General features: G+C 35.8%; 2 protein-coding genes across 2 annotated transcripts; both read left to right on the top strand.

The window, feature by feature from the left end:
• Positions 1-442: 442 nt before the first annotated feature.
• LOC125054172 lies at positions 443-3,807 on the top strand. The gene is made up of 7 exons (XM_047655908.1): positions 443-711; positions 1,309-1,378; positions 1,551-2,092; positions 2,210-2,279; positions 2,523-3,076; positions 3,189-3,258; positions 3,394-3,807. The coding sequence occupies exons 1-7, from the start codon at positions 460-462 to the stop codon at positions 3,741-3,743; spliced, it is 1,908 nt and encodes a 635-aa protein (XP_047511864.1). The 5' UTR covers positions 443-459; the 3' UTR covers positions 3,744-3,807.
• A 6,336-nt stretch (positions 3,808-10,143) lies between these two features.
• Positions 10,144-13,509, top strand: LOC125054067. The gene is made up of 7 exons (XM_047655743.1): positions 10,144-10,411; positions 11,011-11,080; positions 11,253-11,794; positions 11,912-11,981; positions 12,225-12,778; positions 12,891-12,960; positions 13,096-13,509. The coding sequence occupies exons 1-7, from the start codon at positions 10,160-10,162 to the stop codon at positions 13,443-13,445; spliced, it is 1,908 nt and encodes a 635-aa protein (XP_047511699.1). The 5' UTR covers positions 10,144-10,159; the 3' UTR covers positions 13,446-13,509.
• Positions 13,510-15,116: the final 1,607 nt, after the last annotated feature.

A 15,116-nucleotide genomic window follows, 5' to 3' on the forward strand; every position in this document is an offset into this window, starting at 1 on the left:
GTAACAGACAAATCACAAGAAATGTTATAGGACTAACCTGGAAGAAGTATTGGAGCTTAAAAGAAATCCTCGAATGAGTAAAGGTCAACTAAAGAAAAAGGTGGTGGATTCGCGCTTGCCTTACATATGGAGCACAAATTGGATTTTCCAAAACAAAACGCGCATGCCCTACCACTTAAATGGAAATGGGCTCATTATACGGACAGATGCCAGATGGTCTTAAACGGTAACCGAATGGATAATAGCGTTTCGATAAAATAACAATTAATCAACAAAATAAGGTAGTTAAGATGACTTTTAATAAATATGAAACGTCATGGCTTACCATGATAAGTCATAGAAATATCGCGCAAAAATACTAATTAATGATTTGAAAATGATAAGATCTGATTGTTTTTTTGATAACTTTTGAATATATAAACTCGACACTAGTGGGCAAACATCAATTAAGACCAAAAAATGAAAGCTATTGTAGTCTTATTAGCCCTCGCGGCTTTGGGGAGCGCTAAGCCTCGTCTTTTTGAGACATTCCAAGACCACTTTAAACACTTTATGGACATAAACAATGCTTTGGAAGGTGCCCATTGGAGACGACAACAGGGTCAGGGATACACTCCTAACCCAGAATACATCGAAATGTTGAACAAGTTGGGTGAGGTGGACTTCAAACAGATGTTCGCTGATTTAAAAAAGGAGTCCGAAGTACAAGACGTGAGTACCTTCTACATATATATATATTATCCTCAAAATTGTTTGCAATAAATATTTTTTAAGTATAACTGATTTGATTTGGACATTGCACAACTCCTTTCAACCTCCAAATTTAAAATGACAGTCAAAAGAAGACGGTTCAGTTACCGTTTTTCTAATTCTTATAAATAACACGCCATAGCTCCAAGCAGCAAAGGAGACTGTAGAATCACCGAATATATTACTGTAGAATAACCGATAGTGAGTCTTGTGTATCACTAAACTTAAACTAAACTTAACTAAACTAAACTTACTTACCTAGAGTTAGAGTTTCTTGCCCGTTCTTCTCAGAACAAGGCCTCCTGGTAGTTTTGCGAACGGATGGCGTAGTCTTGCTCTTTCGCGAATTTTGTAATTTTTTTGACATTCATAAGCATGCCCTAAGACGCATCTAAATTGAATAAACGTATTTTGATTTTGATTTTGATTGATTACCATAACGTAATGGGCTCGTATGTGTGTGGAAAGGAGTTCACAAATAAAATATATATGCACAGGTCAAATTTACAAAATATTTCTTTGATATTACCATGTTATAATATAACTGAATACTTACAGATCATTGAATATTTAGACAACCTCACGATCGACGTTGACTACTACGTCGATAATTTACAATGGATTATCCGTAAGTTCCTACTCAATATTTTATTAATTTATTTACGCATGATAACGTCATCGTGTATAAATGTTCCGTGGCCAGCATATCAAGTAATATAATTTTTATTAAGTTTTTTAAGCTTTACGAGATATTTGAGTTTGAGTGAAACTGAACATTAATGATATTTTTTAATTTCTAGAAAAGTTGCACGCAAACGACACAGCCGGTATCCCCGGTGTGGATTTCCACCACAGAACTCGTCGTCACCCCATGACAGGCACCACAATGATAACATCCCTTGCGGATACCGTGAGCATGCTTCCTATTAGACAACTCCGTGCTACTTTCAACGAAAAAATGGCCAAGAACGAATTATTCAGAACTGCCATCGAAGGACTCAAAAGCGATCGTTTTTTGACACTCTACAAGGCTCTCTGGAAGAACCAAGCATTCCTTAAAGTTAGCGATACTTTGGCTGATTATCATTTTGACCTAAAATATGTATTTGAAGAGTTGGCTTTATCTCTACTTGGTCAAAACGACCCTATCCAGGTGACATTCCAAATTCAATTTGACGAATTCGTAGACATCATTGTTAACATGGAATCACCACACTGGCTGCGTCAACTTGGGGGTTACAAGTCATTCCCTGAATTCAGGAAAAGCTTAGATGCCTTGTCAAAGACTAAGCTAATTGACCACTACCCAAGAATGAACGCGGCTAGTCCTGCTTTTGCAAAGGTGAGTTGCGTCATAAGTTAAATAGTAGTCGTTAGCTTACCTTTTAATACTTATATATAAAGTAATAATATTAATATATTTCTCTATTTACTTATTAATTTACGAATCTTCTTCCAGGTTGATAGATTCTTGAAAAGACATGGCATCTTTGTTGCATACTGGGCTGATCGTACTGATTTCCTCACGGGTAAGTGCTACAAAGTGTTAGTGTTTTAAACTTACCATTAATATATTAAGAGATAATTTGTTTTATATCAAGAGAGATTTGGTAAGTCTCGACTATGAATTAAAACTTCATAGCAAACAATCATTTCTAAGAAAATATTGCTCAAGCCATTTCTGATCCGCCTTTTGATTAAACTCAAAACTTACATTTACTTTATTTTGTGTTTGTAGTATGGTGAATTAATGGTATTTTTGTAAATTTCAGAATACTTCGCTAAGAACGACCACGCTATTGGCTGTAATGAGATTATTCCAACCCAAGAATCCCACAGATCCCGCCGTCACCCATTGACAGGAACAACCATGCACACATTTTTGGCTGACACCGTCAGTCTTCTCCCAATCAGACAGCTTCAATCTCTCTTCAACGAAAAAATGGAAAACAACGCAATATTCAAAAAAGCCATTGAAGGTCTGAGAAGTGATGACTTCAAAGAAGTGTATAATGCTCTCTGGAGCGACACCGAGTGGTTGAACCTCGTCGATGAGCTGAGGACCAAATATGACTTTGATCTTAAATACGTTATTGAAGAACTAGCTCCTGCTCTGTATGGACAAAACGTACCACTGTACACATCATTCCAAACTCAATTTGACGAATTTTTTGAAATCGTCATTGCAAAGGCAGGAGACACTATCAACGGCTTACTTGAGGCCTACAAACAAAACGGTGCCTTCAAGACTAGCTTGGACACCCTTGACAACACAGTTTTCATCCAGCTCTACCAAGACTTGCGCAAGCTTCTAGTTTTCGAAACAGTTAGTATGCGTTAATATAATAATTAAGAGTTACTTCATTTGTGTAGCATTGGATCCTAAGACATATAACCCAAGAAGTATTTTCTTAATAACACTATGTATATATTTTCAGCTTGATGCCTACTTGAAGCGCAACGACGTCTATGTTCCCTACTACATCGACAGATTCGAATATCTGACATGTATGTATCTTATATTAAATACCATATTTTTATTTACTTCAATTCTCTTTGTCTTTATCTGTTAATGGAAAAACATTTTCACATAATGACTTGGTGAACTGCGTTGTTCGAAGTACTAAAAATCCTTTCTTGCAGATCGTTTAAACACAAACGTGACCGCAGTCGGAGATCTTGAAATTAAGAAGCAGTCTGCAAGTACCCGTCAAGATGTCACACCGAGTGGCACCACCCTGGCAGACTTCCTTGCTGACGTTGTCGATATTCTACCAAAATCGGAATTGGCGGCTTTATACACGAAGAAAATGTCAGAAAACACTGTATTCTCGAACGCTGTTAATTCGTTGACAAGTGCCGAAGGAAAGAAAATGTACAACGACCTTTGGGAAAACAGAACTTTCCAGGCTGTTGCAAACGCATACGCCAACTTCGACTTTAACTTTAGATACATTTTCGAAACCTTCGTGCCTGCTCTTTACGGACAGTAATCTGTTAGTTAATAAGTGTTGTAAAAATATTGTAATATTGGAATAAATAAAAATTTTGAAAACATTTTCTTGTTTGTTTATTTTACACGTCTTGTGGAGGGAATGCCAAGCCAGAATGGAGATTGCTTACAAGTGTTAGCTTTTAATATTTATATAATTTAATTCTAAACATTTTTATGAAACATATTCTTAAGAATCTTGCTACAAGTGCGCATGTGCAATAGTTACTCATTTGACTCTTTCGGTTGTTTACGAATTGACTCGAACAACTGCCCGAAGTAGGGTGGTCGGGTCGGAGTAGGGAATCTTATATATATATAATGAAAATGGTCTTCGTTTGAGGCTCAATCACGCCTAAACCACTGATCGTATCGACATGAAACTACCACCATTCGATGCGAAATTTTTCCTAGATGGTTTATGGCTATTTATTAATTAATAATTATTAATTAATTCCAACGTTCCTTCATTTTTTTATTTCTGTTTTACTTTGATGAAAATTTTTCCCGCTAATAAAAACAAAAGAGGCTTCCTAGAACCTCTAAACGTCAACATCTGTTAAAAACTCGATTTTCGAAATATTTCAATTTTCTTAGCGGGAAGTTAAAAAGAAGAATAATAAAAATATGAAAAAAAATAAAATAATGAAACATAAAATTTATTTTAATTCGTCCAGCAAAGCGGGCGCGAAACGGCTAGTAGCTTATAAAAGAGGTTGCATGCGCACGGGCAATTCCTTTATTCAAGTTTCAAGTCATACAGTTTACGTAAAATCAGTGTGTGAATTATAGTGAATCAAGTCATCATTGGAGTGTTTAATTTCCTACCCTAAGAACTAGATCAAATAGCCCTTACAAATCAGAAGTAGGTTCGAACGGCGGTTGTGGCAGCGAGTGTTAAATGATGAGTTTAACATTGATTAATTAAAGTGAAGAAGGAGAAGAAGAGTTTAAAATCTTTCAGTTTCATGGGTATTGAAGTAATAATAAAATGCTTCAAATAGTCGTTGATTTGTAGGTCAATTTTTTTTACCACTCGTATAAACCGCAGGTATTAATAGTTATGAATTTTATGTTGTGAGCAATGCGACATGGTGATAATGGCAGCCGACTTTGGCGCCATTTGGCACTTTGACATAGTGAAATGCATTGAATATTATTATTAACAGTGAATTTGCTATGAATAGTCGTATATTTGTAAATCTATTAATGATTAACATTAATAATGGAATGGAATGAAAATATAGATACCTATATTTTGTTGCTGTATTATTCAAATAAGTTCAGGGATTGCTTTTAAAACATGTACAGAAATTAAGATAAAGCTAAGCGACAGGTCGTAATACGGCCTTTATCAAACTGGGAACGGTAAAAAAATAAATATCCAGAACTGTAGGACTGGTCATTTGTGCACTGTCCTAGGCTGTGCATTTTGCCCGTTAAAATATAATTGATTTTGCTTTGATTTTCTATATCTTAACATAAGAACAACAAACGAGTCCTCTACAGCAAATTTATAATCAACTAGCAAACTCGGCGAACTCCGTTTCGCCACCAGATGGCTTCGTTTTATGTAACATTTCGTTTGGTTATCCCGCTTTTCTGTTGAAATTTTCCCTGAATTTTCTTTGCTATAAGACCTCACGGAGCCCGAGACCTTTCCAACGAATGCAAAACCGTGGAAATCGGTTCCTGCGTTCTGGAGTTATAGCGTCAGGCAGGAAAACCCGACTTATTTTTATATAGTAGATTAGATTACTTCAGTCATGGGTGCTGATGGTATTTGTGATAAGTGAGCAAGGTTGCAAAGGTGATAAAGATGACCTGGTAAGATGACCCTATAGAACAACGAGACTGTAAATTTAGAGGTATTAATATTATTTAATTTTTTTTGCTTAGAGATTTAAAATAAAAAAGGAAGCAAGCATTCGCAAGTTAAGTTTTATGTAGGAATAAGTAAACCGTAGTTTAATTTTATATGCATTATGTTTTATGGGAGCATTTAAAGTTGGCATTGCTGATTAAGATACTTAATTTACTCAAATGAATTAAACTCTGCTGAATGTTAAGATACAGCCTTGCGATTCTATACCTCACTTTTCGAACTCACACAGCGGTTTTCGCATCGGCGGTCGCTCTCAAATCAGTCGTGAAGCAGTCATTTTATGATTTGGCATTCTGAAAAGGTGGGAGCTTGTAGTTTAATGTTTATCAGAACTTCGCGTTCATGACATTTCTTCTGCGGTCGTTATTGACTGTAATTCACTTTGGGTATATAACAAACGGTTGCTTTTTGATACAGCATAAAACAAGAATAAGTTTCAATATCATTAACAAATCTGAAACTTCGATGTCATGTGGTGTCAGCTCTAAATAATCTATAGTCTATAGATCTGTATCTAATATTTAAGGAACATTTACTCAAATATATAGTCAGTATTATTCGAGCATTCGTTTGTTTAATTACTCATCTCCCCGAACTTTACATGGCGACCATGCCAAAAGTGTTTAAGTGGTAATATAAAGAACGGTATCGTAATAAGAAACCGATAAAATTGCTCGGTGCAAACCGTCGAGTCGCGTCGCGTGCCATTCCTAATATGGAATAGGGAATATTGAAAATGATAGGCATGCTTAATTAGTGAGTAAAAATGTGTAGTCTAACTGAAGAATCTATATCGTGCAGATACTTTAGTGAATTTAAAATTATATCATAAACGTGGGATCTAGCTCAACCAAATCTTAGGAGATTGTGATCGCCCAGACGTCCTAGTGAGGCGTAAACCAAGCGTCGGTGGAAGAGGTGCGATTCCATTTGAGCACCATAAGCATCATCGTAATGCTTATTGCATTGATTATTGTTTTGGGGCTATTAAAAATACTTTACGGCGCCTACAAGAAGTGCCACCATTAGTGGATTAGCCTACAAGAAGTGCCACCATCAGTGGATTAGGCTACAAGAAGTGCCACCATCAGAGGATTAACCAAGGCAGTTGTAGTTTATTGTTTATCAGAATGCCAAATCGTAAAATGTGTATTTTATAAGCTAGTGCTGCAAAACATCGTCTTCTTTAAGATTTTTTAGTTTTTTTCAATGTGTCTAAAGAGTATAGTTTAAATATTTTGCACGTTGGGACAACTTATATATAGGATCAAGTCTGCCAAGGATATCAAGTCTGCCCAGATGTGTCCAAAATAATTAGTTGATAATCACAAATTAAAATCTGAAATAAAATTTATCAAGGTAATTATTACATCTGATAAAACAAATGACACTATGTAGGGAGATAAATCTTACCACGGATTGGCCCGATTAAAAAGGTATCTGACGATATAATCGTTTGATTATGTTTTTTTTCCGTACGATAAATATCGCAGTCATCATTATTACAGGGACTTTTTGTTTATGATACTACTGCCACTTAATCTCGTTGTGGGGACTAGAGATATATGAATTCTGTCACAACCCTTTTATCATAAATAAAGTTTTTATTATTATTATTGTATGTTAACCATCCATAGGCACAAACCTAAATGGTAAATAATTATCACAAGTTAACCCATTTTTGAGTCTAAGTGATGTTGTGCTGATTTAGATTCTAAATAATGAAAAAAAAAAGCTTTTATCTAATAAAGTTTGTTCTCGTAGCAATCAGAATCATAAACAAACCATGTGTTATCAGTAACTCCTAATAAACATATAAGAAATATAAGACATGTAACGAAATTCGCACTCAACAGGTGTGATGAGTATCGATAATAATTAATGACTAGGTGTAATGTGTATCTTATCACAAAATCAAAATACATAAATGGAAAACAACACAATATTTAAAACGCCATTGAAGGTCTGAGAAGTAACGACTTCAAAGAATCGTAGAATGCTCTCTGGACCGACACCGAGTGGATAAACCTCGTCGATGAACTGAAGACTGAATGTAACTTTGATCTTAAATACGTTATTGAAGAACTAGCGCCTGCTCTGTATGAACAAAACGTACCACTGTACACATCATATTCAAACTCAGTTTGACGAATTTTTGAAATTATCATTGCTAACGCAGGAGACACTCTCAATGGCTTAGTTGAGACCTACAAACAGAACGATGATTACGTCAAGTCTGTTTACTCTCGCCACTGCTTTTTCATTGCGAATTTGCGAAATGGATATTCCATACACTCCGAAGGGAACATCATCTCCTCAAGCGCTTGATTGGAACCCGCAAGGAAAGCGGAATCGTGGCCGCCCCCAGCAATCCTGGCGTTGCACCGTTGCATATGAGGCACAGAGAGCCGGAAATACTTGAAGCAAGGGGAAGTACGAGGCACAAGACCGAACGCGATAGAGACTCGCTGTGGACGCCCTCTGCCTCATCTATGGGTCACTAAGTCAGTGAAGTAATACAAATAATGGGAAATGCCACTCTTGTGAACTCAGTCAGTGTTAAACTGAATATGTCTTCACTGTAAAATTATTAAGCGTGATAGAGATATAGGCCCGCGGCAGATATCTAATATAGATTATTTATTTATTAAGGAAACTAAACAAATACATCTCTATATAGTAAAAATAAAATAAAAGTAAAACATAAAATAAACACATTGGACATATCCATAAATAGTTTCACTGATAAAAAAGACAAAACAAAACATGACAGCACAAAATTTATAAATTAGGAGAACGACAAACAAACTTGTAGCTATAAAAAACAAGGAATATACAAGGCTTAAGACATTCATTGAGAGTTTTAACTTATTCTTAAATCATTACATGTAGATTAGATTATAGATATTGGGTTAAAGATGCCATACTGTTAATCGGTACTCGCATACCCAACCTCTTTAACACATCAGCAATTTGTAACCTTACCGCAAGGATTTCTAATAGGTACCGTGTAATAGCCCTCCTTGTCCAGCTAGGGAGCTGAGTAAAGTATTGGCAATCTAAAACTTAGCTTGTGTATCTTATCATGCGTACTATGATTAAGGGGGTGAAATTTCCTAAAGATGCCATACGAGGGTAAATCTATCGATACCCAGCTGGGGTTTGAAATATGATACATTCCCGACTCACGCCTTTTGGGCCTAGGCTACCGACTGTCGTCAGGAACTGTAATTTTCATACAAATTTAGTTCAAAACATTGCAAAATAACAATTACGCCCTTATCCACCTCTCACAACAAGGCTAGCCACTGCGACAAAAATGACTATAAACTGACTACAACGCAAATCATAATTTTCACCACAACGTTTGATACGTTATTAAAACACTATTAATAACGGATCTATTAACTATTAAAACACTCATCATCCAATATTAATTATAATATTATAGGGTTATCTGTGAAACCAGCGGGATGGACAGGAGATGATGGAAGATCAAATCCTATGCTACACAGGGAAGATAAAGGGTCATTTCAGGGTAGGGTTTCTAATCAAAAAGATGTATAAAACAAATTGAAAATTATATAGGGATATAGTAACAGATTGAACACACACTCATGTATCTCATAATTCTGAAATGTTTAAATTATAATATATATCAATAATTATTCAAGTCTATGTACATATGTGACGCACCGGATGAAGACGACAGTAATTTAATGAGCATATTGAAGCAGCATATTCATTCAAAAATATGAGAAGAGTTCCAGTAATGAAAAACTAGATGGACTTGGACCAAAATTATGTATTAGGGCAGGAGTAAGACAAGGAGTTCCCTTATCGCCCAAGATATCTATAGCCGTCCGTTACTATAAAAGAACTAGAGCGGGAAAGGAAAGGAATACAAAAAAACTATACCTACGTTTTCAAGACCATTGAGATTTACAGTAACAGACAAATCACAAGAAATGTTATAGGACTAACCTGGAAGAAGTATTGGAGCTTAAAAGAAATCCTCGAATGAGTAAAGGTCAACTAAAGGAAAAGGTGGTGGATTCGTGCTTGCTGTCTGGCCTTCCATATGGAGCACTAAATTGGATTTTCCAAAACAAAACGAACGGCAAATACGTTCGTGCCAGCGAGCGATAGAGAGAAGTATACTTGGAATTAAATAACGCGACAAACAGAACAGTGAATATATCTGCAGAAAAAATAAAAATAATGTATGCTGAGCAGCATGCCCTACCACTTAAATGGAAATGGGCTCATTATACGGACAGATGACAGATGGTCTTAAACGGTAACCGAATGGATTATAGCGTTTCGATAAAATAACAATTAATCAACAAAATAAGGTAGTTAAGATGACTTTTAATAAATATGAAACGTCATGGCTTGCCATGATAAGTCATAGAAATATCGCGCAAAAATACTAATTAATGATTTGAAAATGATAAGATCTGATTGTTTTTTGATAACTTTTGAATATATAAACTCGACACTAGTGGGCAAACATCAATTAAGACCAAAAAATGAAAGCTATTGTAGTCTTATTAGCCCTTGCGGCTTTGGGGAGCGCTAAGCCTCGTCTTTTTGAGACGTTCCAAGACCACTTTAAACACTTTATGGACATAAACAATGCTTTGGAAGGTGCCCATTGGAGACGACAACAGGGTCAGGGATACACTCCTAACCCAGAATACATCGAAATGTTGAACAAGTTGGGTGAGGTGGACTTCAAACAGATGTTCGCTGATTTAAAAAAGGAGTCCGAAGTACAAGACGTGAGTACCTTCTACATATATATATTATCCTCAAAATTGTTTGCAATAAATATTTTTTAAGTATAACTGATTTGATTTGGACATTGCACAACTCCTTTCAACCTCCAAATTTAAAATGACAGTCAAAAGAAGACGGTTCAGTTACCGTTTTTCTAATTCTTATAAATAACACGCCATAGCTCCAAGCAGCAAAGGAGACTGTAGAATCACCGAATATATTACTGTAGAATAACCGATAGTGAGTCTTGTGTATCACTAAACTTAAACTAAACTAAACTTAACTAAACTAAACTAAACTTACTTACCTAGAGTTAGAGTTTCTTGCCCGTTCTTCTCAGAACAAGGCCTCCTGGTAGTTTTGCGAACGGATGGCGTAGTCTTGCTCTTTCACGAATTTTGTAATTTTTTTGACATTCATAAGCATGCCCTAAGACGCATCTAAATTGAATAAACGTATTTTGATTTTGATTGATTACCATAACGTAATGGGCTCGTATGTGTGTGGAAAGGAGTTCACAAATAAAATATATATGCACAGGTCAAATTTACAAAATATTTCTTTGATATTACCATGTTATAATATAACTGAATACTTACAGATCATTGAATATTTAGACAACCTCACGATCGACGTTGACTACTACGTCGATAATTTACAATGGATTATCCGTAAGTTCCTACTCAATATTTTATTAATTTATTTAAGCATGATAACGTCATCGTGTATAAATGTTCCGTGGCCAGCATATCAAGTAATATAATTTTTATTAAGTTTTTTAAGCTTTACGAGATATTTGAGTTTGAGTGAAACTGAACATTAATGATTTTTTTTAATTTCTAGAAAAGTTGCACGCAAACGACACAGCCGGTATCCCCGGTGTGGATTTCCACCACAGAACTCGTCGTCACCCCATGACAGGCACCACAATGATAACATCCCTTGCGGATACCGTGAGCATGCTTCCTATTAGACAACTCCGTGCTACTTTCAACGAAAAAATGGCCAAGAACGAATTATTCAGAACTGCCATCGAAGGACTCAAAAGCGATCGTTTTTTGTCACTCTACAAGGCTCTCTGGAAGAACCAAGCATTCCTTAAAGTTAGCGATACTTTGGCTGATTATCATTTTGACCTAAAATATGTATTTGAAGAGTTGGCTTTATCTCTACTTGGCCAAAACGACCCTATCCAGGTGACATTCCAAATTCAATTTGACGAATTCGTAGACATCATTGTTAACATGGAATCACCACACTGGCTGCGTCAACTTGGGGGTTACAAGTCATTCCCTGAATTCAGGAAAAGCTTAGATGCCTTGTCAAAGACTAAGCTAATTGACCACTACCCAAGAATGAACGCGGCTAGTCCTGCTTTTGCAAAGGTGAGTTGCGTCATAAGTTAAATAGTAGTCGTTAGCTTACCTTTTAATACTTATATATAAAGTAATAATATTAATATATTGCTCTATTTACTTATTAATTTACGAATCTTCTTCCAGGTTGATAGATTCTTGAAAAGACATGGCATCTTTGTTGCATACTGGGCTGATCGTACTGATTTCCTCACGGGTAAGTGCTACAAAGTGTTAGTGTTTTAAACTTACCATTAATATATTAAGAGATAATTTGTTTTATATCAAGAGAGATTTGGTAAGTCTCGACTAAGAATTAAAACTTCATAGCAAACAATCATTTCTAAGAAAATATTGCTCAAGCCATTTCTGATCCGCCTTTTGATTAAACTCAAAACTTACATTTACTTTATTTTGTGTTTGTAGTATGGTGAATTAATGGTATTTTTGTAAATTTCAGAATACTTCGCTAAGAACGACCACGCTATTGGCTGTAATGAGATTATTCCAACCCAAGAATCCCACAGATCCCGCCGTCACCCATTGACAGGAACAACCATGCACACATTTTTGGCTGACACCGTCAGTCTTCTCCCAATCAGACAGCTTCAATCTCTCTTCAACGAAAAAATGGAAAACAACGCAATATTCAAAAAAGCCATTGAAGGTCTGAGAAGTGATGACTTCAAAGAAGTGTATAATGCTCTCTGGAGCGACACCGAGTGGTTGAACCTCGTCGATGAGCTGAGGACCAAATATGACTTTGATCTTAAATACGTTATTGAAGAACTGGCGCCTGCTCTGTATGGACAAAACGTACCACTGTACACATCATTCCAAACTCAATTTGACGAATTTTTTGAAATCGTCATTGCAAAGGCAGGAGACACTATCAACGGCTTACTTGAGGCCTACAAACAAAACGGTGCCTTCAAGACTAGCTTGGACACCCTTGACAACACAGTTTTCATCCAGCTCTACCAAGACTTGCGCAAGCTTCAAGTTTTCGAAACAGTTAGTATGCGTTAATGTAATAATTAAGAGTTACTTCATTTGTGTAGCATTGGATCCTAAAACATATAACCCAAGAAGTATTTTCTTAATAACACTATGTATATATTTTCAGCTTGATGCCTACTTGAAGCGCAACGACGTCTATGTTCCCTACTACATCGACAGATTCGAATATCTGACATGTATGTATCTTATATTAAATACCATATTTTTATTTACTTCAATTCTCTTTGTCTTTATCTGTTAATGGAAAAACATTTTCACATAATGACTTGGTGAACTGCGTTGTTCGAAGTACTAAAAATCCTTTCTTGCAGATCGTTTAAACACAAACGTGACCGCAGTCGGAGATCTTGAAATTAAGAAGCAGTCTGCAAGTACCCGTCAAGATGTCACACCGAGTGGCACCACCCTGGCCGACTTCCTTGCTGATGTTGTCGATATTCTACCAAAATCGGAATTGGCGGCTTTATACACGAAGAAAATGTCAGAAAACACTGTATTCTCGACCGCTGTTAATTCGTTGAAAAGTGCCGAAGGAAAGAAAATGTACAACGACCTTTGGGAAAACAGAACTTTCCAGGCTGTTGCAAACGCATACGCCAACTTCGACTTTAACTTTAGATACATTTTCGAAACCTTCGTGCCTGCTCTTTACGGACAGTAATCTGTTAGTTAATAAGTGTTGTAAAAATATTGTATTATTGGAATAAATAAATTTTTTAAAAACATTTTCTTGTTTGTTTATTTTACACGTCTTGTGGAGGGAATGCCAAGCCAAGAATGGAGATTGCTTACAAGTGTTAGCTTTTAATATTTATATAATTTAATTCTAAACATTTTTATGAAACATATTCTTAAGAATCTTGCTACAAGTGCGCATGTGCAATAGTTAGTCACGCCCGAAGTAGGGTGGTCGGGTCGGAGTAGGGAATAGCTTATAAAAGAGGTTGCATGCGCACGGGCAATTCCTTTATTCAAGTTTCAAGTCATACAGTTTACGTAAAATCAGTGTGTGAATTATAGTGAATCAAGTCATCATTGGAGTGTTTAATTTCCTACCCTAAGAACTAGATCAAATAGCCCTTACAAATCAGAAGTAGGTTCGAACGGCGGTTGTGGCAGCGAGTGACTCAAATGATGTTGTGAGTTTAAAATCTTTCAGTTTCATGGGTATTGAAGTAATAATAAAATGCTTCAAATAGTCGTTGATTTGTAGGTCAATTTTTTTTACCACTCAATTTGATGTTGTGAGCAATGCGACATGGTGATAATGGCAGCCGACATTGGCGCCATTTGGCACTTTGACATAGTGAAATGCATTTAATATTATTATTAACAGTGAAATTGCTATGTGACTGTTGAATAGTCGTTTATTTGTAAATCTATTAATGATTACCATTAATAATGAAATGGAATGAAAATATAGATACCTATATTTTGTTGCTGGATTATTCAAATAAGTTCAGGGATTGCTTTTAAAACATGTACAGAAATTAAGATAAAGCTAAGCGACAGGTCGTAATACGGCCTTTATCAAACTGGGAACGGTAAAAAAATAAATATCCAGAACTGAAGGACTGGTCATTTGTGCACTGTCCTAGTCTGTGCATTTTGCCCGTTAAAATATAATTGATTTTGCTTCGATTTCTATATCTTAACATAAGAACAACAAACGAGTCCTCTACAGCAAATTTATAATCAATTAGATTACTTCAGTCATGGGTGCTGATGGTATTTGTGATAAGTGAGCAAGGTTGCAAAGGTGATAAAGACGACCTGGTAAGATGACCCTATAGAACAACGAGACTGTAAATTTTGAGGTATTAATATTATTTAATTTTTTTTGCTTAGAGATTTAAAATAAAAAAGGAAGCAAGCATTCGCAAGTTTAGGTTTTAAGGAGGAATAAGTAAACCTATATGCATCATGTTATATGCATTTAAAGTTGGCATTGCTGATAAAGAAACTTAATTTACTTCAAATGATTTAAACCGTTGAATGTTAAGATACTGCAGAGCCTAGTCGTTCATGACATTTCTTCTGCGGTCGTTATTGACTGTAATTCACTTTGGGTATATAACAAACGGTTGCTTTTTGATACAGCATAAAACAAGAATAAGTTTCAATTTCATTAACAAATCTGAAACTTCGATGTCATGTGGTGTCAGCTCTACATAATCTATAGTCAATAGATCTGTATCTAGTATTTAAGGAACATTTACTCGAATATATAGTCAGTATTATTCGAGCATTCGTTTGTTTAATTACTCATATCCCTGAACCTTACATGCCGACCATGCCAAAAGTGTTTAAGTGGTAATATAAAGAACGGTAT

This window comes from Pieris napi, chromosome 11 (genome assembly GCF_905475465.1).
Source record: "Pieris napi chromosome 11, ilPieNapi1.2, whole genome shotgun sequence".
NCBI lineage: Eukaryota > Metazoa > Arthropoda > Insecta > Lepidoptera > Pieridae > Pieris > Pieris napi.

Excerpts from the sequence above, each read along its gene's own strand:
- LOC125054172 (XM_047655908.1), top strand. The coding sequence starts at position 460 with ATGAAAGCTATTGTAGTCTTATTAGCCCTCGCGGCTTTGGGGAGCGCT. Across the intron at positions 712-1,308 it reads AGGAGTCCGAAGTACAAGAC|ATCATTGAATATTTAGACAA; the intron begins GTGAGTACCTTC and ends GAATACTTACAG. Across the intron at positions 2,093-2,209 it reads CTAGTCCTGCTTTTGCAAAG|GTTGATAGATTCTTGAAAAG; the intron begins GTGAGTTGCGTC and ends ATCTTCTTCCAG.
- LOC125054067 (XM_047655743.1), top strand. The coding sequence starts at position 10,160 with ATGAAAGCTATTGTAGTCTTATTAGCCCTTGCGGCTTTGGGGAGCGCT. Across the intron at positions 11,081-11,252 it reads TAATTTACAATGGATTATCC|AAAAGTTGCACGCAAACGAC; the intron begins GTAAGTTCCTAC and ends TTTAATTTCTAG. Across the intron at positions 12,779-12,890 it reads AGCTTCAAGTTTTCGAAACA|CTTGATGCCTACTTGAAGCG; the intron begins GTTAGTATGCGT and ends ATATATTTTCAG.